The sequence below is a fragment of the Pelecanus crispus genome, chromosome 1 (assembly GCF_030463565.1).
Source record: "Pelecanus crispus isolate bPelCri1 chromosome 1, bPelCri1.pri, whole genome shotgun sequence".
Lineage (NCBI taxonomy): Eukaryota > Metazoa > Chordata > Aves > Pelecaniformes > Pelecanidae > Pelecanus > Pelecanus crispus.
Genome location: NC_134643.1, coordinates 146048995 through 146075792, shown reverse-complemented (window position 1 = coordinate 146075792; position 26798 = coordinate 146048995). Strand labels below are relative to the sequence as shown.

The window sequence follows — 26798 nt, the reverse complement described above, 5'->3', positions numbered from 1 at the left end:
ATGTCATATCTGATATATAATTTATAAAATATAAGTTATTTATAACACATAAGTTATTATGACATAACATATAAATTGTGGTCCTTTTAATCCTATTAATATTAACATTTTCAGATTAAAATATGGACACTGTTGTGTTTAACTGAAGTTTCTTCTTAAAACATTCCATGTAATTTTTCCAGCAATTTTTTTTTTTCCCCAGTTCTGTGATATTTCTCTGTTAAAAGATATGGAACTTAGTGGTATTGTTTTTGTATGTGATATCCAAGCTATCTGCACTGACTTCTTCTTAGGTGTTTTTCACTATCTTTCTCATCAGTATGACAACTGCAATTTAAGCATGTCCATTTGAGCTAGTCACCTTAGCTTTCTTTTAGGAACAGAAGTAGAGATAGATTTTCTGAAATATTTAAATCTCTGCTTTAGAATAAGATGACTAGAATAAATAGATGAATGGAGTATTCTCTCCATTGAATAAACAAGCAGCTTAAGATGACTGGTCTAAAGGATGCCATTATATTCTTCTTTGTTACTCTAAGATACTGAATGTAATTATTTTGTGGTAATTTTTGTTTAGTTGCTTAGTGACTACTTTCTTGAATTAGCTTCAGTGTGTTATAAAATATGTCATAGAATCATAGAATCATAGAATGGTTTGGGTTGGAAGGGACCTTTAGAGGTCATCCAGCCCAACCCCCCTGCAGTGAGCAGGGACAGCTTTAACCAGATCAGGTTGCTCAGAGCCCCATCCAACCTGAACTTCAATGTTTCTAGGCATCGATGGGGCCTCCACTACCTCTCTGGGCAACCTGTTCCAGTGCTTCACCACCCTCATTGTAAAAAATTTCTTTCTTATGTCTAGTCTAAATCTATTCTTCTTTAATTTAAATCCATTATTCCTTGTCCTGTCACAACAGGCCTTGCTAAAAAGATTCTCCCCATCCTTCCTGTAGGCCTCCTTTAAGTACTGAAAGGTCGCAATAAGGTCTCCTCGCAGCCTTCTCTTCTCCAGGCTGAACAACCCCAACTCTCTCAGCCTGTCCTCATAGGGGAGGTGCTCCAGCCCTTGGATCATATTGGTGGCCCTCCTCTGGACCCGCTCCAGCAGGTCCATGTCCTTCTTGTGCTGAGGGCCCCAGAGCTGGACGCAGTACTCCAGGTGAGGTCTCACCAGAGCAGAGTAGAGGAGCAGAATCACCTCCCTCAACCTGCTGGCCACGCTGCTTTTAATGCAGCCCAGGATACGGTTGGCTTTCTATGCTGCAAGTGCACATTGTTGGCTTGTGTCCAGCTTGTCATCCACCAGTACCCCCAAGTCCTTCTCCGCAGGGCTGCTCTCAATGCCTTCATCCCCCAGACTGTATTGATATCGGGGGTTGCCCCATCCCAGGTGCAGGACCTTGCACTTGGCCTTGTTGAACTTCATGAGGTTCACACAGGCTCACCTCTCCGGCTTGTCCAGGTCCCTTTGGATGACATCTCATCCTTCTGGCATGTCAACCACACCACTCAGCTTGGTGTCTGCAAACTTGCTGAGGGTGCACTCGATCCCACTGTCTATGTCATTGATGAAGATATTAAACAGCACGGGTCCCAGTATGGACCCCTGAGGGACTCCACTTGTCACCGTTCTCTATGTGGACATCGAGACATTGACCACAACCCTCTGGATGTCTCTCCTGTTGCATACTTTATCGCAGTAAAAAGTGAAGGCATTGAAAACTTTTTTCTACACTTTTTCTCATGCTATTTCACTAGTACATATGCAGACAGTGGAAGTCTTCCCTCATTATCACTTGCTGACATCTATTCCACTGTGTTACATATGGGATTTTCTGTGGAGTCTCCTTGCATCTCTTAATACTCTGTCAGCTTCTTTTGGACACATAGCTAAACATATCTTGACTGTACCTTGGACCAGCACATTAGGAGGACTGTCTGTCTTTGTATTTATGAAGCATTTAGCACAATGCATATAGGCACTTGGCTATTGTCATGCTGCTAGAGTGGGTCATGAGTTATGCTGCTAGTGGAAATGCAGTCAAACGCTGTTGATGGCAAACCAGTTAAACAACATTCATTTTAACTGCTTTGTGCCTTAGAAATAGATATATTCATAGTTATTTTGTTAATATCCGTGAAAAACAATACATGAATGTTTCTTAAGGACTTAGATGCCAATTTTTTAAATCACATCTACTGCAGGTCTGTGAGAGCTAATCAAGAACTGGATGAATCGATTATCCAATATTTTACTGAAATTTATTATTGTTATACAATTTCATATACTGCAATGATAAGTTCATTCAACAGTATTTCTTGAAGCTATTAATAAAACTTTTCCTATCTGTAAGCCACAGAGAAATCAAACTGACCATTACTTTGTTTTCAGGAACTATGCTTATTTAGTGATATTTAGTTGCATATTTAGTGATATTAGTTGGAGTTTCACTTTTGACTTTAATGAAAGGAAGAATTGATCTTTTTTTCAAATATACTGTATGTACTGTAAATGTATTTTTCTATTTTCTCAGAAGCAATCCAGATTTTAAAATAGTCAACCAATCTTGTAATTTTGACTGAAACAGAAAATATCCTGAGACACAATTTCATTTGATTGGAAGGAAGATCAGATGAGATGTCCAAATGAGCTATATCTGTTAGATTCACCTGTACAAAACCAGCTCAGGTTGAAAAGTAACAAAAGCAGTACATGAAACAGATTAAAACGCAGTAAAATAAAGAATGGGCTTCCCATTGAAAAGCAATTGTTGTTTGTTTTATAAGGTAAGCAATAGTAACCAGTTTTTATTGTTGATATTTGTAGCATAAAGTCCACTGCAGATGGGTAGAGTAATTATTTTCGTTGTATTTTGCTATCATTCAGGAGAATAAATTGGGTTTGGAAGATTTGTTTTTAGAAGAATGTAAGGAGAAAGGAAAAGGTAGTGTGGTTATAATCCAAGTGATCTAAGAAAGTTATTTTAAATGGTTTTCATCATTCATCATTCAAAATATTAATAGTGATATACCACAGAGTTCTCCTTTATATATCATCTTTTATAAAAGCTCTATTTCCAGAGTTAGGTAATAGCAGTCAATTTAAACCAGAGGGAGAAAAAAAAAAGATACTATTTTAGCTGAGATTTGAAATGAGGTTAAAATGGAAATTTGACTTCATGTTGTGGATGACTGCAGAGAGTTATGTCTGTACTTTGCCTGCTCCTGCAGATTTTTCAGGAGAGGTGAATGTAGGCTATTGTTCAATGTAACACTGAAGGGTGCAACTACTCAGAAAGCATAGATAGCTAAGCATGAAAATACAGCCTGGGGTGTTTTATGCTGTTTTAAAAACATTTTTAGAAGAATTTAAGAGAACAAAAATAACATACAGCTAGGCTGCCTAGGGTTTGCCAGGCATACAGACTACTAGGTTGCTGCCTTTTCTCTGTTTCAGTGTTGTCAACTCCAAGCAAAATACAGAACTAATGAATCAGAACCTGAAACTTCAAGAGATTTTATTTTTAAATAATGACCTTTTGTGGATTTTTTTTATTTTCCTTCAAATATTTTAGCCATTTGGATGTTTGCTTCATGTTTCAAATGTTAGTAGTGAAACCTTGATTTATTTTTTAAAGAAAAAAGAATGCAAATAGCTTGAACAATGTTTAACAGCTAGAGTTTTAAAGACAATGTATATCAAGGGATTTGTAATCATAGAATGGCATTAAGCAACTCCAGTGATGTCACTAAACACAGTTCTAATAAAGATGAACACCACATAGGCATAGATGATAGAAGACAGTGTTCCGCAATGACCTGTAATTTCTGTCCTGGTTCCCTGCTATTCCTAACCTCCAGAGATATCAAAAACTTATGCTCCAATTAGTATTTTGAAAGGAAAACAGCAGTCACTTCTTCAGAGACATAAGCAAGGAGATAGCTATAAGCGAGGAGATGCCCCTGCTGTGGAGTCCATTTTGCTTTTCGTACCTCACAGCAGGGAGGCAGAGTTTGCTAAGTGCTCCCTTTGTGCTTGGGTAATGTGCAAGTTTTCTCTCCTGTTCTGTAGTGATTCAAGAAAATTGTACTGTGAACCTAGGGGCTGTGAAAGTGATCCAATATCTAGGTTTTAAGAGTTGCAACATGTGTGGGAATGGGATTCACCACTTACCTTGAAATTGCTCTGTCTTCAGATTACCAGGAGGCAACAGTAAAACGAGAATTTATTTAAACAATCCAGTCTAGCTAAGCACTGTTTCTAGGTTCAGAGAGGTATACAGAAATAAAAGGAACCTTATGCTTAAAGCTACCTGTGGTATAGATCAGCTCTTAGAGTTTTTGGTCCATACTGTCTAGCTAACAAGCTGTTGTGATGTTTACATCTAGTTTACATCCTAGTTTACAGCTAGGATCCAGCTCATGACCTAAATCATCTATGGCATAATTGTTCGCTGAAAAACATCTTAATTTGAGGATATCTGTAATTTTATGTCCTTATACTTGTCCTGGATTTTTATTCAGATTTAACTACTCCTGCTCAACAGGATTTTCTGTGAACCATAACTCAGGATATTAATCTTGACACTTTCCTACTAGGTAATACATAATCCCCACCAAACTTTTAAAATCCTAATGACTGTTGTACATGGATAGAGTCACCTTTTCTACAGAAGATGCACACACTCTATTGACATCTGAACTGGTCTCAAACTAACCGTATTAACAACCCACCAGCACACTGTTGGGTGAACACTTCCTTCTGCTAGGTGACAGGTGCTTTAAACCTCATCAGATAACACCTTTATACACTTAAATCTACATTTTCTTTAGATTTTTGTTTTGAAAATCATGTATTTACAAGAATGTAAACAAAAATAATCCATGCATCTCATTTCTGAGTTTTAGACTAGGTAGCCATGAGTGTTATACTGAGAATGGAATCACATTTGACGCAGTGACAAGCATAAATTTTTAAGACTGCTTTAAAAGATGGATAGTCTTGTTGAGATCTGAACTTGGCACTGCTTTCCAAGAACAACTTAAGCAAAGATTGTTGCTTGATGTGATGTTGGGTATTAGAAAGTCTAAGTTTTCTGATGTCAGACTAGATAATCATGTGTCCCTGACTACTCAATATCATGAATTCTGATAAAACCCATGAAAAAAAGTAAGAAAAATCTGGTGTAATGAAGAATCATGAGCTAAAGTTTTTTCAGCCACAAGACTCTATATATGTATAACGGGTAAAGATCTATACAAAAGATAGTTTTCTCTCTTGAAGTTGCCACTTACCTTTATGAACAGTGAAAAACCTGCAGAAAACCTTATTGAGCAGTGAAAAACCTGTAGAAAAACAGGTGGATTCTGAATCGCCCAATGCTGAGATAGAAAAGATCATTGAGGAGTCAGTAAGATAGCACGTATGGCAAGGCCTAGTCTTGACAATAAACATACTAAAATCTGCGTGGTGCTTCGAGTGTCTAAGAGGCTGAGAAGACAGAACTATTGTGTACTTTGTTGTAATATTTTGTTCTTTTGTGCGTTTTTTTTTTTTTACTTGAAAAAGGGAGATACAGGAAAAACATGCTCATAGTATTTTTGTTTGAACCATGAATTGCTGTTGGGTTCAATTAGTGGTGCAGGTTCAGCACGCATATTCCTCTTCTTTCAGACATTTCTATTATATAAACCAATCTCAATTTAGTTGTAAATTCCTGGCCCAGACCATGCTTAACCATATCCAAAACCTATCTGTTTACCAGAAATATTTTTTTCCAAGTGATATATTAATTTCAAAGATCAACCTGAAGTGCTCTACAGTCACATGACTGTATAAGGCATTAATAATAGTACTTGTGATAGCTCTTCATACAGAGTTTCATCAATCATACATTAAGTAATGGTAGAAATGTTGTCATAGAATAAACACGTTGCCCTTCTCCAAAGATATTGGGAGGACTTGGCAGTGGTGGATATTGTAGAAACAATGGAAATGGATGCAATGCAATGTTGAATGCAACCACTTGATAGTGTACTTGATGCAACTGTGCTGGTTTAGACATCAAAAAGGTGTTCGCAGCATCCTGAGATCTACCATCACTGTAGCAAATTTCTTCCTAATGCATTGAATTGGAGAATTCAGTAACATAGTTAAATTAGTACTTGATTCTATCTGAAGTCATTAAGCACCATTTTTAATAAAATATCATATATCTTCTTTGGGTTCATACCTCAGACATATAGGCATACATCAAATTGTTTTTGATTCCTGTTTTTTGGTTATATCTTCACATACCTATGTAGCACAGTATCGAGACCAAACTCTATATGAAGATTCCTGCAAGGTGCCTTTTTATCTCCTACAGCTGTTATTTAATTTTGTTAGTAAACTAAATACATTTTATAAGCTCTGTCTAATACATATTAGTAGATTTACTATGAGAAAGGTACTGATTGTAGGGGGAAAATCTAAACCTAGCAAATTAAAAATAAAATAAATGCATGTAATAAAAAGATTCTAGCTAGGCAGAATGTTTAATATTTGGAAATTGAACCTTTTGGGGGGGTATTTTTCTAAGAAGAAATTGATTTTTTAGCAAAAAAAAACTTTCATTTTTCAGGTGGAAAATCAATGAACTGGGAAGGAGGTATTCGTGTACCAGGGCTTCTCTGTTGGCCTGGAGTCATACAGGCTGGTGCCTATATTGATGAGCCAACAAGTAACATGGATATATTTCCTACCATAGTCAAACTTGCCGAGGCACAGTTACCCTCTGACAGGTATGGTCTGTAGTTATCTCTGTTTTAGAGAAAGTCTTATGAGCATTTTATACATTCTGGTGATATCCATTAAGATACAGGTGAGAACGAAAAGAAAAAAATTACATTTAAAAAGCATTTTTTTGTCATTACTTACAGTAGTATGTTGTCTCATTTCATATTGACATACTGATACATTTTACAGAAACATTGTATGTAAATACAGCTTAACTTGCAGAACAAGCACCAAGCAACATGAGGGTAAGAAAATACCACCAAGAGAAACATACTGTCAAATCATGGCCTAGGATTATTTACTAAAAGCAAAAATGAATATGTCAAAAAAGGCTCTGTTCTGCATGAGTGAATGTGGTAGAAAAAGGAATGACAAGTGTAAATTATATTCAACTTTATGAGCTCAGCCTTAGCCAGCTTAGTATAACAAAACACACCAAAATTCCTTCTCACAGGATTTTTTGTTCTCTACCAAGTTAGTGATAATAATCCCTTATAGAGTTTTGCAGCCTGATAAGAAAACCCACTGGACTTCTAAAATTCATAAGATTCTTTATTGACACTCCTACATCCATGTGCTTTATCTTGTTCAGGAGATACCCAGTCACAGCAGCAAGGTGCCTCCACCTAAACTCTGTTGCCATCCAAGCCCAGTAAGTGGAGAAACCTGCTGATATGCATATGCTTTGAACACATCTACCATACACAAACAGCTTTTGAGCACAAAGCATCCAAAATCCACATGAGGAAAACCAGTGGTGAGCAGATACACTCTGCTAATGATGATTCATTGAATGCTTGAAGGAAAAGGCAGAACCTGTGTAAGACATGAAAAATTAGTCAGACTGGTCCTGAGAGATCCCCTACAAGCAGTAACTGTCAAAAATAAGCAGTTCAGATTGTTCTTAATGTGGGCTGATATTATGCACTTTGTTTTCACATTGCTTGAGTGAAGACTAAGCACTGATGCTTTATTTTGACCTCTTTGATAGAAATCCCAATACGCTCATGTAACTTCCACTTGCAAGTTGCTCCACTGATTCTTCTATGTAGAGTAGGTGCCATAGTTACTGCTTCATAGTAGGTGAGAGTGGGATGCCGTGGACTAGCTTGAAGCATCTTTGGTACAGCAGCTGAATTCCTATCACTCCACTGAATCCTTCCTGAGAAATAAGAGAAATGACTATGATTAGGTTTCAGTCACTAAGAGGACACAGGTTAGAAAGGGAAGGATGAGATGCTCCTAGTTAAAGAAGAAAGATAAGTCATCAGAAAGAGAAGGCTCATATACCCCCCCTGAAGCCAGCAGATGTGGGAATGCAAGAGTACTGGACACATAATACTAGAGACACTCTTTTCTCCATCATCAGGCTGTAGAAGAGAAAGTGTACAACAGACATGCATCTGTCCTGCTCTCAGCTCATTAATGGGAAAACCTGCAGGGGCAAGACAAGAGTGCATTATTCGGGCAAGAAAATATAATTTGAGAGAGGGAAACACCCTAATTCAACAGACCCCCACAGACAGGGATGCACCCAGAAAGCAGAGTTATTGGACAACATTGCTTTAGGAATTCCAGTGTATTCTCCTGCCTATCCTTTGAGAAGAGTCCTACTCAGTGTGGTGCTGTTGCATACAATTACTGCCAAGAATTTCATAGTCATACATAGCTCTTGGCTTAAAAAAGTGAAGATAGTACCTGTCTTGTAATAGTTTCACTAATGTGAAAAGGGTTTTATATGGTAATGAAAATTAACATAGACATTTAATGGTTTAAAAGTTTCAAAAAAGTTTTTATAAGATATTGCTCAAAATGCTTAAAAAATAGTTACCTGCTAATCTATAGATCAACAAGAAGTAATGTCCTATAAAACTTCTTGTGAAATTTGTAATTCACACCAGGTCAAAAATGCAGATTGTGATTTCTCACCCACCAGCTGATTGCAGCAATTCAAAGGCTTAAATTATGGAAACATTTAGAAGCCTTGCTTATTTTATAACTCCATTTTGATGTAAATTGACTCCTTCAAATCATGATCAAAATTGTCCAGCAACATTTAGAGATTTTATATATGTGTTTGTGTGTGCACGCACGTGTATGTTGTTGATAAACACACATTTAAACATAGTTCATATTCGATTTCAAAATGACTAGTTGTGTGTTAAATTATGGCATGCATAATATAAATGGATAGAATTCTTACCGTTACTTCCGAGGATGCTAACACAGCACAGTATATATTTCTTGGTTTAGAGTACTTTGGCCAGACTACTCTGAAACAGCTTGAGCAGGTATATGTGTTTGTATTCCTGGAGGACCGTGTTATAGCAATTTACTCACATATCTCTGGTCACTTTCTCAGGAAAAAAAAAAAAGATAAAAGATAAAAATGGGTTGAGGAAGCAATGATTCCTAATGGCAAATGTAAAATTAATGTTTCCTTCAATAATGTAGAAATCAAAGGGGAAGAGCACCTGAAAGTTTTTCTCCTAATTGACCAACCAGAGGTGGCCATTCAGATCATGAGAAGAAGATTTATTTTTTTTAAGGAGTGGAAATGCAGGGTTATAATATCTTCTCAGTAAAGTGAGGTTTGGGTTATTCTTTTGATTTTGAAATGCTTTCTTACTCAGAATTATTGATGGACATGATTTGATGCCCTTACTTCAAGGAAAAGTTACCCGATCCAAGCATGAATTTCTCTTCCATTACTGTAATGCATATTTAAATGCAGTGCGCTGGCATCCAGGAAACAGTAAGTAAACTTGCCTGTTCACATTTTAAATATTTCATATAAATTTTATTACAGCTTAAAAAAAAACAGGAAAAAACCTTGGGCTATGGTAACAAATAAATTGTTTAATGTATCTAGCCTTTTTCCTTAGTTTTGCTAGAATGCATCTATTCACCATCTTACTGTTTAACATTAGTTTGTTGCTATGCATTAGTGTTACATATCAATACAATACTGAGATCTATGGTATCTGAAACTATTTTTTTTAAACTTGCCTGAGAGATAGTCTGTGTTACAGAATGAAGTAGTCAAGGTTAACTGTTACATCTTCCTGAAAATGTACAGGTAATAGGATGGCTTGCTGAATAACAACATAAGTATGATGTCAGCCTGGCCATTTTTGTTATTGACATGCCAAAGTATAGAAGAATCACTGAGTCAAAGTCATAATTATCCAATAAATGAATACAGTATCCAGGGTCCCTTTTCATGCTTTTTATGAATGTTATAATTCCACTTTGTAGGCCAAGGAAAAAAGCATTTCCCACTGATCTGCTCCTTTTTAACTAACAGCTCACTGTTTCTGGTAGCAACTTCCATATTAACCAAAGCACATTTCCCTTTCTATAAAAATCTCTGTGCTGAATGAAGTCAAACACGCGATTGTCTCATCTCAGTTGACACTCAAAATGACAACTTATGTCACAGCTTCAAAATGATGATCTAAGCCAGGCTTTGGTGTAGCATTTTTTGGTTTAAGTACCTTGGGAAAGGACTTGCTTAATACTTAATATACAAACTTAAAATGACTTGGAAACTTTGTCTTCTTGGTCACCTGTAGGCTCACTCTCTATCTGTCTTGGGCTTTAAACTGGGAAGAGGGAAATTATTACATATAACATTTATCTACCACTACTTTACCTGTATATCTTGCGTTGGATAAATGACCATAAAGAAGAACCAAGCAACTGGAAGATATGGTTATCTAGTACCATTTTGGATCTGAGGTTGGATGAAATTATTCTGCGTCATGATGAGGAGAGAAGTAGGCAGAGCTCCAGGCAGGCAGAGAAGCTGTTTTTCTCAAACATACACCTTTGCAAGATGAAGTACCCCTTGTCTGAGGAAAGAGTCAACTTTGTTATTCACTGAAGGTGGATTTAATGGGAAATGAAGGGGAGCGATTATGAGGGGCTAGTCTATTGTATTTACTTGAAGGGCAATATAGATTGTGATTCTCCCTTTATCCTTCCTCCAAGGCAATCAAGATGGAAAGCCCACTCAGAACCTGGCAATAACATTTTCATAACACTGGGCTTATTTTCTTATGGAAGCATTTTTTAAATACTACCTTGTCAGATTACATTGTAGTGTGAGAGCAGGCCCTTATTAAAAGGACCCAATTGTCCAACTAGTCTGAGACTACATTATAAACTGCGGATCCCTTCATGAAATGTGTAATTTCTATTAATTTTAAAGATGCACTTTTTGAAGAAGAAAGCAGCAACAGCCAGAAATTCATAGAAGAGAAACGACAACTGCTAAGGAAAATTTTATTTATTTACTTATTTATTAACTAAAGTACAATCCATTCTAAATAAAGGGTAAAGGGTCATATATTGCATCTATGCACTTACTAATGCATACATTCTCATATTTCTTACTATATTTATTTTCTGGGAAGTCTTAGTTTGTATATCAGCTTCAGCTTGCATATTCCACTTTTTTTCCTAGATACTCAAAGTATAGGATTAGCTTTGATCCTAAGGCAAAGTGCATTTACCAGGACGTGAGAGGGAAGCAAAAATCCTGCTTAGTCATTTGGTACCTTGTTGCCTCCAACACTCCACAGTTCCCTTAGTAACTTCATCTTTGCCATTGTTAGAATTCCACTGTGCTCCAATCCAAAAAAAAAAAAAAAAGTATTTTTGTTTAATTTTTGACCCTTAGGCTATGTGTATGAAACAAACAGGTACATTTAGTGTATGTGAAATTTATAGTATTAGCACACCATTCCCTTGCTTGCAAACTTCTGAAGTCTGACTTAAGCAGGTGTGTTTCTCACATTATCCAGAGGATGTCAGAAACTTCAGGATAAACAATTACCATTTTATGTTTATATATTTAGAAGCTAAACATTCCCCATAACCTTATCAATACACATCTTCATTAAGACAAATTAGGTAGGTAAGTTACTACATTCACAATATACTTTTCCCCTACATCAGCCCTCTGAAGGAACATTTAGAGGCTGTGTGCTACATAATGCTCTTCTCAATCAGCACATCAAAATTTAAGCCTTATCCTTTCTAGACAAATGTGAGGAAAAGAATCTCTCTTTCCTCTACCCTCCTTCTCTTTCCCAGCCACAGCAAATAAGCTAACACCATTTTCTTCTTCATCTTTGATTCACTCACATTTTGCTTGATATTAAAAAACAATGCACATTATTTTTCACATTCTGAATTAAAAAAGGAATGAAATATTAGGCAATTTTCTTTGCTCTGATTCATGTCTTGCTCTCACAGACTCCTGCATGCTGAACTTACTATCAGTGCCTTGGAAACAGCCAAGACATACAGTCATAGTCCTTGGAGGATGATTTCCTGTTATTTTGAAACCTTATAAATATGTGTAATTTCATTGTTAAAAATACAGAGAGGAAGACATGCTAAAACAAAGTCAGCAAAGTACTGTGATTTCTCGTTTTCAATGTTTATTCCCCATGGCTGCCTGGTGTACCATATAAGTACCAATATACAAAAGCAACACTTTTGAAAAAAAAACCAAACAAAAAACCCGCAAACTTTCATTTCTGCCTAGTAAGGTGTAATCATTTAGGTATTTTTAATCATTAAACATTTACATGTAAAACAAAGCAGGTGTAGGATTTGCCTTTACTTTCTTGAGCTGAGCCACCCAAAGTTTTATGTAGCTTTCTGTTAGTTGTGTATGTCAGATTATGCTTTGGCCTAATTCAACTCTGATCACATGTTCTTCTGCTAGTGCAAGTAGACCAGTGCTTGTGTATTTGCTGAAGTTATAATTTAGCATAACTGAATACTAAAAAACTATCAAGAGCTCTGTCTCCAGAACATTACTGGCATATGAATCAGTACTATTAAAAATGCATTGCTATGACGACTTAATTATGAGGAGAGAATTCATCAGATACAGAGCAAATTTACAGCTGAATGGAACTACTGCATCTTTCAGGCTCCTCTGTGCCCAAAATTTTCATTTGATAAGGAGGAAATATATTGTAATCCTGTGTAATAAAAACTGAAAAATGTAATGTAATACAGTCTGTACTATAAAGAAATAATAATCTTCACAGTATTTTGGTGCTACTAATAAAAATACACTAATGTTTCTGATAAATGCTAGAGTGACTTTACTAGAAGCACTTCACCTTTTCTATTTCAAAATGGATTTTATTATTCAGTGGAAAATGTCATTCAGTAAACAAAAGAAAAAGACTTGCTATGGCAAGTTAAATTGAAGCACAGTAGACAAAGAATCAAACTAGCTTATCATGCAAATATAATGACTTTTAAAGACATTAGAAGTTCACTGAAAAACTTTACATAGAAATTTTCCACTTTGCCTCACTTAACAAAAGGGATATATTTTAATTAGTGTTTATTCTGAGTTTCTTGTATGTTGTGATCTAATGCAATTACTGAAAATAGTTCAATCAAATTCACCAACCAGGGATTTATTCTATATTATTGAAGAATTCATAGCTATTGTGATTCCTGTCTGTTGCAATGTCCTCCGGCATCCAACTGTCTACTGTATTTCATGAGAGATGTTTTGTTCTTTGGCTAGAGACAAGGGGATCTTCCTAGTCATGCATTTAACCTTTTCTGCAGTATCAGCTGTACAGTTTAAAAACAAACAAAAAGAGAATGAGAGAGGAATATTTTCTGTTTTGCAGTTTTCAGATTGTACATGTAGGATAAATTTACTGAATAGCTTGGGGTTTTTTAAGAGATTCCTCCAGGTTCTGTTTGACTAAAGACATTAGAGTCATAATAAAGAGACAACAAAGCAGGAAAAATATGCTCAGAAGGGCCATTTTATGACATCTTGGGTTTGGACAGGTATAACATTCCCTGTGAAATGGAGTTAAAATAGCACCTATTTCTGAAGAAATGAAAATAAGAAAAGGAATATCTTGCACTTTTCCTTACCTCTCAAAAGGACTACGATATGCATACCTTAAGGAGTAATAAAGGGTTTACCTTATTAAATAAGAGGGCTTGCATTATTTACAGTGCCATTCTTAGTTTATTTTTTGGTAATATCACATTGAGTCTTAATAGGTAAAAATTGTAAATTAAATTCATATGCTTAAAGAACGCTAACTTGTGAATACAATATTGTTCTGAGAAAGTGAGAGTGAAGGAGGCAGAGTCTAAGCAGGTAGCAAAAACTGGGAAACCTCTATAGAACCAGCTTAAACCACTTTCTTTCTACAGTCAAGTTCTCAGTGTGAGGTTAGATGAGACTAGTGGTTGTCAGTAACAAATGGAAATGCATTAATTTGTATGTGAAAGATATTTTGGAGTGTAAGTGGTGACAATATACTTCTATTTAAAAATGCCAACCCTTTCTTGTTCAGTCCTCTCAGAGCATTTAAGAAGCATAATCAGACATCCACAAAGTAAATTAACAGTTCTCTTTTCCCTAAAATAGAAAGTGTTAGGGATATTGCTAAATATTTGGTATGTTAGTGATATATCTTAATATTTTTTCTACTTTCTCTAATATAAACAAGAAATTTCAATTAATACATTCTCTGAAGCCTCATGTGTGTTCCCACCCTCCTTCTCACTACTTTCTTAGTAATAGAAGAGCAATTTTTTTTCATTGCATTCTTTGCCATACAGTGAATGAATGCTATAGTATCTTCATATGTAAATTGTGGGATGTGCTTGTCATACCCAGTAGACTCATTGGCAGAACCCATACCCTTGCCTAGCTTTTTCCTATTCTTTTGCTTGCTTCCCTGAGGAACGTTTTCCATTTATGGTTTACTTGTTTTCTCTGTGGTGAACAAAGGAGTAAGAGGATGCTGTTACAGATTAGTAAGGATTCACATTCATAGAATCGTAGAATCATTCACATTGACCCTGAGAATACCAGCAGTTATAGTTACTTGCTTTCATTGCTTAGCAATACAAAGGAAGGTAAATTTAATAGAAGTCTGATCAAGGACCACCTTCTTTTGCGCAGCGTCTTCAAAAGGAGAAGTAATACTACTATGTGACTATAACTGCTGTCAAGGAAACATTTTGTTTTCTTACAAAGAAATATCTTTTTTTAATCAAGTCTTACTGTACCAACCTCATATCTTTCCTCAGAAAAGAACAGATGGGAGAGGATAAGAAAGAAAGGATAAACATTTGAAGGACTAAGATTTTCATATTGTCACAAAAATTTTTTCTTTCTAGCTAGAGAGAATTGACTTCTTTAGTCATAGTAAAATTGATGTAGGAACACTTTTGTCTCAGACAGCCATTACCACAGAGAAAGACGGTGGTAAATGTCCTTTGACATTGACGTTATACACACAGACTTTCAGTGATCATATCATAGTGCTTTTTTTTCATATAAAAATAGCAACCATAACATACTGGTCTATTGAATCCAAGATACCCTGACCTAAATTAGTAATGTTCTTAGTTAACAGAGAAAGGATGACAGGTTTCAGTGATTACATAAAGGCAAAGGCATTTAAAGTAGCTAATTCAGTATTATTTAAACTTCAGCTTGAATGGCTTGCTGTCAGATATTGTCATGCACTTGAGACAGTACAAAAGAAAAATCTTATGGATTTTTTTTATGTATACTCCACAGCTAACACTTAAATAGAAAAAAAATCTGAGTCCAAACAACTGTCTGATAGTTTTTATCTATTTATCAAGTTAGCAGTAGTCAAACCAAATATAAATAACAACAACTACATAAAAGAGTAGATAAAAATGTACTGCAACTTTCAAAAATGAATTTCAGCTTACCAAGTAACATAAAAACTGGGTCTTTAACGATTTCTGGAGCATTACACTTCCAAAAATATCTTTAGTTCAGTGCTGGATTTGAGCCTGCAGCATTCTGCATGTTACGTTCAGGACATAGTGCTGATTCACCCTGATTTTAAAAACAGATTCAAATGGCACATGTTGTCTTAGGCAGTTTTCTTCAAGGGAAGTAGTTAATGCATGCAAACCCATATAGAATATTCTATGTGCCACAGCTTCTAACACCTTATTACTCTTAGAAAATAAGGCAAAATATTTGTTTATTAGAGAAATTCCCTGGAAACTTCACTGTCAAGAGCAAGATGACTTCTCAGTATGCCATAAAAGACTGTGCTATGAAAGGCAGAAGAAATAATTATAGAAGAAAGCAGTGGGTGCTCGGAGGGTGCGTGCACTTGGACAATATTATGGTGGAGGCCAGTGTGCATCTGTGGATGATGTGCACTCTGTACGGTGTAGTTGCTTCTGAATGCAAGTCCTGATCAGTACTTTGGAAAGACAACATAACCAGAAATAGTCACTAAACAATGTAAATGTCCTCAGCCTGAGAAAAGCTCACATCCCAGTACAAACAGTGACCTTTCTGTTGATTTCAGAGCTTTTTGTGTGGTCTCAAACTATTAGAGGACATAATGCATTACATTCTTCAAATATCTTTTGTTAAGACATCCATAATGCATTACATTCTTCAAATATCTTTTGTTAAGACATCCAGAGCCTCCTAAAACTAAAAGGAAGACAAAAATCATAGAATCATAGAATTGTTTAGGTTGGAAAAGACCTTTAAGATCATCCAGTCCAACCATTAACCTACACTACCAAGTCCACACTAAACCAATCAAGGGTAGACTAGACTAAACCATGTCCCCAAGTGCCACATCTACCCGTTTTTTGAACACTTCCAGGGATGGTGACTCCACCACCTCTCTGGGCAGCCTGTTCCAATGCTTGACCACCCTTTCCGTGAAGAAATTTTTCCTAATATCCAGCCTAAACCTCCCCTGGTGCAGCTTGAGGCAATTTCCTCTCGTCCTATCGCTAACGACATGGGAGAAGAGCCCAACACCCACCTCACTACAACCTACTTTCAGGTAGTTGTAGAGAGCGATAAGGTCTCCCCTCAGCCTCCTCTTCTCCAGGCTAAACAACCCCAGTTCCCTCAGCCGCTCCTCATAAGGCCTGTGCTCCAGACCCTTCACCAGCTTCGTTGCCCTTCTCTGAACACGCTCCAGCACCTCAATGTCTTTCTTGTATTGAGGGGCCCAAAACTGGACACAGTATTCCAGGTGCAGCCTCACCAGTGCCCAGTACAGGGGAACAATCACCTCCCTGCTCCTGCTGGCCACACTCTTCCTGATACAAGCCAGGATGCTGTTGGCCTTCTTGGCCACCTGGGCACACTGCTGCCTCATGTTGACCAGGCTATCAACCAACACCCCCATGTCTTTTTCAGCCAGGCAGCTTTCCAGCCACTCTTCCCCAAGCCTGTAGCATTGCATGGGGCTGTTGTGACCCAAGTGCAGGACCCGGCACTTGGCCTTGTTGAACCTCATACAGTTGGCCTCGGCCCATCGATCCAGCCTGTCCAGGTCCCTCTGCAGGGCCATCCTACCCTCGAGCAGATCGACACTCCCACCCAGTTTGGTGTCATCTGCAAACTTAGTGAGGGTGCACTCAATCCCCTCATCCAGATCATCGATAAAGATATTAAACAAGGCTGGCCCCAAAACAGAACCCTGGGGAACACTGCTCGTGACCGGCCGCCAACTGGACTTAACTCCATTCACCACAACTCTCTTGGCTCGGCCACCCAACCAGTTTTTTACCCAGCGAAGACTACGCCCGTCCAAGCCATGAGCTGCCAGCTTCCCAAGGAGAATATTATGGGAGACGGTGTCAAAAGCTTTGCTAAAGTCCAGGTAAATGACATCCACAGCCTTTCCATCATCTACCACGTGGGTCACCAGGTCATAGAAGGAGATCAGGTTGGTCAAGCAGGACCTGCCTTTCATGAACCCATGCTGGCTGGGCCTGATCCCCTGGTTGACCTGCACTTGCCTGTTGAGTTCACTCAAGATGAACCACTCCATAATCTTTCCCGGCACCGAGGTCAGGCTGACAGGCCTGTAGTTTCCCGGGTCCTCCTTCCAGCCCTTCTTGTAGTTGGGCATCACATTGGCAAGCCTCCAGTCATCAGGGACCTCCCCTGTTAACCAGGACTGCTGATAGATGATGGAAAGTGGCTTGGCAAGTTCCTCTGTCAGCTCCCTCAGTACTCTCGGGTGGATCCCATCTGGCCCCATAGACTTGTGAGCATTCAGGTGGCATAGCAGGTCATTAACTGCTTCCTTCTGGACTATGAGGGCTCTATTCTGGTCCCCATCCCTATCCTCTAGCACAGGGGCCTGAGTACCCTGGGGATGACCAGTCTGGCTGTTGAACACAGAGGCAAAGAAGGCGTTAAGTACCTCAGCCTTTTCCTTGTCCTCGGTGACAATGTTCCCCCCAACATCTAGAAAGGGATGGAGATCCTCCTTGGCTCTCCTTTTATTGCTGATGTACTTGTAAAAGCATTTTTTATTATCTTTTACAGCATTGGCCAGATTGAGTTCTAGCTGGGCTTTTGCTTTTCTAATTTCCTCCCTGCATGACCTAACAAGATCCCTGTACTCCTCCTGAGTTGCCTGCCCCTTCCTCCAAAGGCGGTAGACTCTCCTTTTTTCCCTGAGTCCCAGCAAAAGCTCCCTATTCAGCCAGGCCGGTCGTTTTCCCCGCCGGTTGGTCTTACGGCACACGGGGACAGCCCACTCCTGCGTCCTTAAGACTTCCTTCTTGAAGAAGGCCCAGCCTTCCTGGACCCCTTTGCCTTTCAGGACTGCCTCCCAAGGGACTTTCCCAACCAGGGTCCTGAAGAGGCCAAAGTCAGCCCTCCGGAAGTCCATGGTAACAGTTTTGCTGCCCCTCTGCTTGGCATCACTGAGAATCGAGAACTCTATCATATCGTGGTCGCTAAGGCTGAGACGGCCTCCGACCTTGACATCTCCCACAAGCCCTTCTCTGTTAGTAAACAGCAGGTCAAGCGAGGCACCTCCCTTGGTAGGCTCGCTTACCAGCTGTGTCAGACAGTTATCCTCCACACACTCTAGGAACTTTTGAGACTGTTTCCTCTCTGCTGTGTTGTATTTCCAGCAGATGTCCGGAAAGTTGAAGTTCCCCACAAGAACAAGGGCTAGCGACTGCGAGACTTCTGCCAGCCGCTCACAGAACGCTTCATCTACCTCTACATCCTGGTTGGGTGGTCTATAGCAGACTCCCAACAGGACATCCACCTTGCTGGCCTTCCCCCTCATCCTTACCCATAAGCACTCGACCTTGTCATCACCACTGTTGAGCTCTATACAGTCAAAACACTCCCTAACATACAGAGCCTCCCCACCGCCTCTCCTTCCATGCCTATACCTTCTGAAGAGCTTATAGCCCTCCAGTGCAGCACTCCAGTCATGAGAGTCATCCCACCACGTTTCTGTGATGACGACTATGTCATAGCCATCCTGCTGCACAAGGGCTTCCAGCTCCTCCTGTTTGTTGTCCATGCTACGTGCATTGGTGTAGATGCACTTGAGCCAGGCTATCGATTTTGCCCCCAATGTTGCCATGCCACCTCTGGGCTTCTCACTAGCGGGCGCATTTATATCCCCTTCCCCCTTTTAACCTAGTTTAAAGCCCTCTCAATGAGTCACGCCAACTCATGGGCGAGAATCCTTTTCCCCTTTGGAGACAGCTGATCTCCATCAGCCGCCAGCAGGCCCGGTGCCGTGTAAACCTCCCCGTGATCGAAAAACCCAAAATTCCACTGATGGCACCAGCCTCTGAGCCACCTGTTAATCAGGTGAGTTTTCCCATTCCTTTCAGCACTCTTAGCTGCCACTGACGGGATTGAGGAAAACACTCCCTGCGCTCCGATCCTGCGACCAATAGCCCCAGTGCCCTGAAGTCCCTCTTCATTGCTTTAGGACTTCTATGTGCAATCTCATCACTGCCCACCTGTACAACCAGCAACGGGTAATAATCGGAGGGCCTTACGAGGTCGGGGAGTTTCCTAGTAACGTCCCTAACCCGGGCCCCAGGGAGGCAGCAGACTTCCCTGTGGGATGGGTCCAGGCAGCAGATCGGGCCCTCAGTTCCCCGCAGGAGGGAATCCAGATTTTTAATTTTGTGTCTTGTTTTGTTGTTCTTCGTAGGGAAATTTTGTAGATGGATTTGTGTAAAAGCTTTTTGAGACTGAAAGAGACTGCATTTCACTAGTATTTTTTTGCCACAGCTCTTTCAATGACCTCTTAGTAGAAATGCAAAGTCCATGAAGTAGTACAGAACAAGTTCCTACAGATTGTGACATTTTTCAAATTTATTCAAAGTTTTACCCCAAAATATGTTGAAAATAATTCTTCAGCTGCAGGTCAGTTGTATTCAGCAGAATAATAAATACAATGCATTTATTTTTATTGACTCTGTGGTCTCCTAAATGTGGGACTCTAATGCAAACATTTGTGAAACTTAGTCACTCACCCCTCTTCAACACTGGCATTTTAAAGCAAAATATGTTTCTACCATTCATAGTAGGAGGGGGAAGTTAGAAATCATGGTGCAGTCACAACATTAAAAGTCAACAAGACCATAAAAATCCCATAAAGATCATGAAAATTTAGCACTTAGAATTAGCGCTAGTGCAATAAAGGTTGACCCTTTTAGTATTAGGAACCGTTAGTCACCCATAAGATAATTTTGTCATTACAAAGTGTGTGCTAATTTTTCATTTACAACCTATTACCTCTCTGTTGTACATTAATGTTTAAATGGTATTATATCACAGAAGCAAGTTTCTCGATCATCTCATTTGCTCAGTAGAAGACTAGAGTCTTCAAGACTCAGTAGAGTCTTCAAGATTAACTTAATTGTATTATCAGGGCTCTCTTCAATGCCGTAGGGTGATGTACAGGCAGGTTTTCAGTACGTAGCTCTGATTCATCCATATGATCCTGTTCAGTGACAAGTGGAGTTTGAATCTCAGTCCTAAAAGCATTATAGTTACCTTAATGTCAGTTCATATCATTGATAGCAAAACTACATAGCCAGCAAAACTTTATAGTTTGGGCTCAACGATGTCTTGATCTACTCTGCTGATGATGATTCCAAACCAAATGTAATTCTCTACTCTAGCCCTTATAGAATTGTCATTTTGGAAGGTTTGAGTTAATTCACACCTTTTTCTTTTTTTTTCTGAACAAAGTGCCCACTCCTCCCCCGATTCCAAACTCTAAATACTTTAGATCTACCAACAGCCAACACTGTTAATTAATCATTTGGTGGAGCTGCTAAAACACTACTATTATACATATACACAAAGTTAAGTAGAGAGTAGGAATAGCAAAGTATAAATGGTCTCATGAAGATTTTGAGTCTAGCACTACAAAAGTATGAGGTAGAAATGCTAGGAACGACATAGTGAGTAAATAAATCTACCTGAGTGAAGAATTACTTATTTTCTAAAAATGGTATCTCAACATTCTGTGGAGTTTCTTTTGAATACATTTTTTCTCCAATTCTAGAACACTGTGGAAAACATTAAAATCAGGACTCCTTAGTTCCTCATGGCCACAGTGTCTTAGAGCTGCAAATCCTTTAGTCCAGCTAGGGTGTATGTCCACTCTTTTTCCTATAGCTGGTCATGGAGGCACTTTCATGCCCTTTCTTTGCTTCTCTTCATCTCTCAAATTATCCCAACATTCAGCCTAGCAAATGGGGATTTGTTGCAACTACATTATGGTTTGCTTTTAATCAACTGCTACTTTTTTGTCCCAGACATGGTTATGTTGTATTAAGGGAAAATGCAATTCCTGCCTATAGTATGTAGACTGTGGGTATTAAGGCATTTATATAAAAATGGAATTTGCTGTAGCATTTCCTTCTCTGTTTTATGCAGATATATATATCTAACTTAGAAGCGAAAACAGTGTTTTTTGAATGAAAGTCCCTCCCATTTTTTTATCGGGTGGACTATACAATATCATGTTTTTATTGTTTGATTTCTCAAAGCCTAATCCCCAAACTTAATTTTGATTCAGAAGTATTATATAAAAGTTTAAATTTATGGGTTGCACCTATAGAGGATTGTGACATTTCTATAATACTGAGTGGTAAATTGCTTGTAATATTTATAGTTGACAATGATTTTTGGATTCTAAAAACAATGCAATTGCTACTAAAGCCAATTTTCAGCTGTAGCCAGAAGCTCTAAAAGCATATATCTTTATGATTCAGAAACAACTGTAGCCCAGGAGTGTTCAGATTAGTTTTCAAAAAAGCAACTTAGAAGAAAGCCAAAGAGAAACAAAACTTCTTTTTTTTTCCTGAGAAAATCAGCTTCATCAGTAAGGACTATTGAATGTATGCCATGAACGCGTGAGCTTATGTGTAGGTATGAGGAGAAACATAAGTTTCACAGAAGTGAAGATGGTTTGAACTGTGCTGTGAGAGGGAAGTTTTGCCATAAAAGCTTGGAATTTGCTAAAAACCCTAAACATCATCTGGAAGAATTCATCCTAACAGAGCTGGTTAGCATAAGAAGACCAAAGTTAGAATCAAGTGAATGAGGGAAATTAAAAAATGTAGCTGTTGTTTCATGCTGAAATTGAGGATTTGAATAGCTGACTTCTTTTTTTAAAGCAAATAAAGAAAGCACATAGAATTCTGTTTGGAGTCCTATTTGCCATGGCCGCTTTTAAACTTTGAAGGAAAACTTTCATACATTATTTTGATTTTCATTCTCTATTTTTATCTTTTTAGTATGGAAAAAAGGTTAGTAGACTTTAGTTTATCTTTAGTTGTAGAAAATTATGAAAAATGGATTATGATACTTGAAATACTTGGATTATGACATTTGGTTTTATCAAAATCAGCAACATTTACAGTTTTTTTACAACTAAAATTATTGTATTGAATATCATACTTTGACAGTTTGCAGGTTTATCCTTCCAAAGATCTTTCAAAATGCATTAATAGGCTTATCTTAGCAAGAGTAAGTACTGAACACAAATGTGTCAGTTTAGTTTCACAGTCAATGGAAACATAATCAGTCAGTGGATAGAAAAGCAACTGGGAATTGTAAAAAATTGTACAAGAATACTGGTTGTTCATTCATCTGCTTCAGTTCATTCAGCTCTGCCCTAGCAGAGCTGCTAGGTCATTTAGAAGTTCTGGTGATCTCAAGAATGCCAGGTAGCTCCAACCACCAGGACTATGTAGTGGCAACAAAAGACTGGCTTAGAAAACTGCTGGTGTTCACAATGAGGCTGTAATAATCAAGAAAAAGTGCTGAGAAATGCTTTAATTGGATTTTGGAACTTCATACTAAATAGATTATACAACGCCTGTAGCTCCTAAGCATCAAAGGTCTCTTTTTTCCCCCCTTTCATATGCCAAAATATTTCAGGTCTCCAGTTAGGAAATGTTTTAATTTCTGCCAGTGCTTTTAAATAGTTTTGACGTATGGATTTTTGGGGAAAACCAATGTATGTTTTAATTAATCACTAGACTGAGGTTGTGGTAAATGTCTGTTAGTGTGCAATGCACTATAGTATGAAGCAGAATGAATTTCTGCAAACCGCTGCTGAATGCTAAAACAAACCTGGTTTACAAGTGAAAATCATTTATGCAATCCATTTTCTTTTCCATTGCCACAGATGAGGAATGTGTGTATGGTTACTTGCCTTGTGGAGAATAGCATATAAATGCATAGAAGAAGGAGCCACAGTAGTGAATACAATAGGAAAACATTTCCTGGTGTTTCCTGTTACTGTTACTATTTAAAGAGTTGCTGTTACTATTTAAAGATCTTTAAAGAGTATTTTGACAAAGAAACCTGCTAAAATTGAGAGATGAAGACTGAGGTTGCAGAACTATGAATTAAAAATTGAAAGTAAGCTTCAAGAGCCAAAAAACAACTAAGACTATGCAGATGTTTGTATTTCACAATATCCTATGAATGCTGTCATCACTTAACTGCAGTGGGGAGGGAGGTCATATATAAAATTTATATCTTGTTATGCAATGCCAAAAGCACTTTCAGTGGTTTTGAAGAACTACAATGCGTAACTGAATGACTTTAGACTGCAAACTGGTTTATATTCTATTTGTTTCTATTACTTCCTAAAATAATGGGCTAAAGCCCTTAAACTAAACCATAATCTACAGGAAAATACTCTTTGACCAGTAAAAAGATGTAGGATTTCATGTTCAGGGATGAGGCTGTCTTTGTTTAACTCATCTTTGTAACTGTCTTGCGCAACAGAGCCTGGATCTCACAGTGCAATAAATAATAATAAATGTTGGATTAAGTTTGTGATGCAAGTGCCCTCTTCAAAGATACTTTGACACATGCTAGAATTATTACATTGAATTATATAGTTAGTTAAAAATAAGAGATTAAGCCAAAGAGAAGAAACATTTTCTCTACCACCTCATTCACAGCAGTGGTCTATCTGCTCTCCTTCAACCATGTTTCAGAGATTGGAGGGAAAAAATAATCAGAATTCATTTTTCCACTAATGTATCATGGGAAAAAAACCCAAAAAACCTCCACCCTTCATGGTCCATGAAAATGATTGGCTAGAAGTTTTGAGTTAGGATCTGTATTATAGTCATTTTTAGGAGAGAAATCAAACACTGCCTGAAGTCTTAACAATTTTGTCTTTTTTACACATAAAAGTGTAAGGAGATATAATGCAGAGAATGAAGTACAATGGCTGGAGTTTCCCAGCTCCGTTGCTGCTTTCTACTAGTTTGAGATGAACTCACTCCAGGGCTGATCACATCTCAGCTGAGCACTCTGACTTTGTGAGGGACTATTCTATGCTGCCAAATCTCTCCAGCAGGCGCAAGAGGTGGGAAGAGCTTTGTCCAAATACTGCACCCAGGTTCAAGCACCACATAGCTCAAAACCACCTGGACTCACCTGCATGTACTAGGTAGTATGTCATGTATACATATCCATATATATGCCAGAGAAGAAAAGGTAACAAGATTTTACCAATGGGAACTTGAATAACTGGGTAATTTATGTTTGGAGTTAGAGGATGTTGGTAAGCAGACATGAGTTTAATCTTCAGGGAGGCGGAAGCAAGATCTGAATGCTGAACACTGATTTTTCTACAAGGTAGAGTTGTCCAGTGAACAGGACACTTGTCTTAGACTTGGTAAAGCTTGATTCAGGTTTCTTCTTCCTGTAGACCTTGAGACAATATTAAATAAATCACTCACGGTGTACTCATCAGTATCAGTGTAGTAAAGAAATAAAATGGTTTTTATTAACTGTTTTATTAAGCAACAGCACAGATTGCCAAAAAAATAATTTACTCTTTCTTTTTCTCAAATAATTTGAAGAAGGAAATTTGATGGGAGTTGAGGAGCATATGTAGATCCTTGCTTAAACAATTAGTTGAGCACACAGCAGCTTCAGTCACAGATTACATTGTACTTTGCTAAATTTAAGTATGAGGTTATTTGTATTCTTAAGCTAAGATAGAAATACTTTGTTGAACTGAAGGCAAACAAGATTAAATCATCCTCTCAGTAAATTCACAGGGATTTTAACATTCATTTCAGTGCACCACAACTCTACAAAAGGTGTAGAAATGGAATTTAGAATAGACAATGCAACAGGTAATTGAGGCAGCCCAAATGAACTGAGACAATCATATGCACCAAAATCTTTATTTAAACTCCAGCAAAAGTTCGTGAAGGATTTGTATTTGAAAAAGTTTGTAGATAAAACACTAAGTGAAAGGAGTGTGCCAATAAAATGTCTTTGTCTTCTGCAATAAAGGAAATGAATGATAGTAGCACAAAAGTTACAATAGAAGACACCATCCATCAAGAGAGCTCTTAAAGAATACATTGTAGGGAACAATCGTGCAGTGGCAGGGGGATGAATTAGACGACAAAAAGAAAATTCATTTGAAATATCTGAAATGAGCTTTTGTTCTTATTTGCTACAATTGAAAGAGGAAACTGCATAAATTAATATGAGAAAGATACAGGCATTGCATAAACAGAGTCAATACAGATGTACTGTAGCTAGTGACTATATTTCAAAGCTCATTGAATGATCATTAAGGATGAGTAAGACTCATTTAAAAAAGTATACAGAAGTAACAAGGAAGGCAAACCTCTTTGTATTTTCTGACTGCATCAGTTAAATCTGTAGGTTTTACATGAGAGAAGGAGACGTTTGACCCACTATCTATGCACACTGTGGGACCTTTCATAAGCAGCAGCACTTTGTAGATAGATATTTGACCTCAGAAAGCAAAATTAAAGATGGACTAGAGAATGCTGGAGAGACAAGAAGTTTGACTCTCTAACTTGGGGTCATGCTTCAGTCTAAAAGTGACTCCAACAGAACCGTAAGGGACCCCAACGTGGGCAGTGCCTTAACTGACAGAGCAACATCTTCCAGCACCTGAGCAGAACGAGCAGAGCTGGGTGCTGATAACACGGTCCACCAATAGTCCCTGGCTAGGAAAAGTGGTGATTCAAGTTCAGGGTCCATCCAGGGAGTCCAGTCAGGTGCAGGAGGAGATGGGAGCACAGACAGAGCTGGAAGAAAGGCTACAACCTAGGGCCATCCAAAGACAGGGCTGGGAACTGGCACTCTTGCAGCACCACTCAGGCAGGGACTGATGGCCTTGGGCTGAGCTGAAATGGGAATCCTTGTCCATGGGCAGGGTGCATAGATGGGGGTCCACCCTAGGGCTGTACAGGACCAGTGAGGCTCTTTAGTGCCCTCAAGGCTCTTGACACCTTAGTTTTTTAGCAAATTCTCAGGACGGTGATGACATGTACATGTCTACAGTGTAAACACCTACAGCCAAGTTAACCAGAACTAGTCACTCTCATCAAAAAAGAAAGAAGCAGAATTCTTCTCAACCTAAAGCAGACTTCTAACAAAGGTAAGAAGCAGATCAGTATAGGCTGGTATCTAGCTTATATAAAGACCTGCACATTGCAGTGATCCAAAATTAAGTGAGGTGACCAGATTGTCACATTGCATACTAAGTGGCAGCATAGTAGTGAGCAATAAATCCTACTCAGCACCTTGAATTTAAAAATAGAAATGCCTTGCCACCTTTTTCACAATGTGAAAAACATTAATAATTTGTGAAGTGTCGGGAATGACGCTATG

The 26798-nt window shown here is 38.2% G+C and overlaps 1 protein-coding gene across 1 annotated transcript in view; it reads left to right on the top strand.

The window, feature by feature from the left end:
- The window catches only part of STS (steroid sulfatase), a 98321-nt gene that overhangs the window by 60486 nt on the left and 11037 nt on the right, over window positions 1–26798 (top strand). Inside the window, exons 8-9 of the mRNA XM_075718710.1 lie at window positions 6624–6783; window positions 9412–9533. Of these exons, the coding sequence (XP_075574825.1) occupies window positions 6624–6783; window positions 9412–9533 (282 nt within the window). The remainder of the gene's footprint in view (window positions 1–6623; window positions 6784–9411; window positions 9534–26798) is intronic.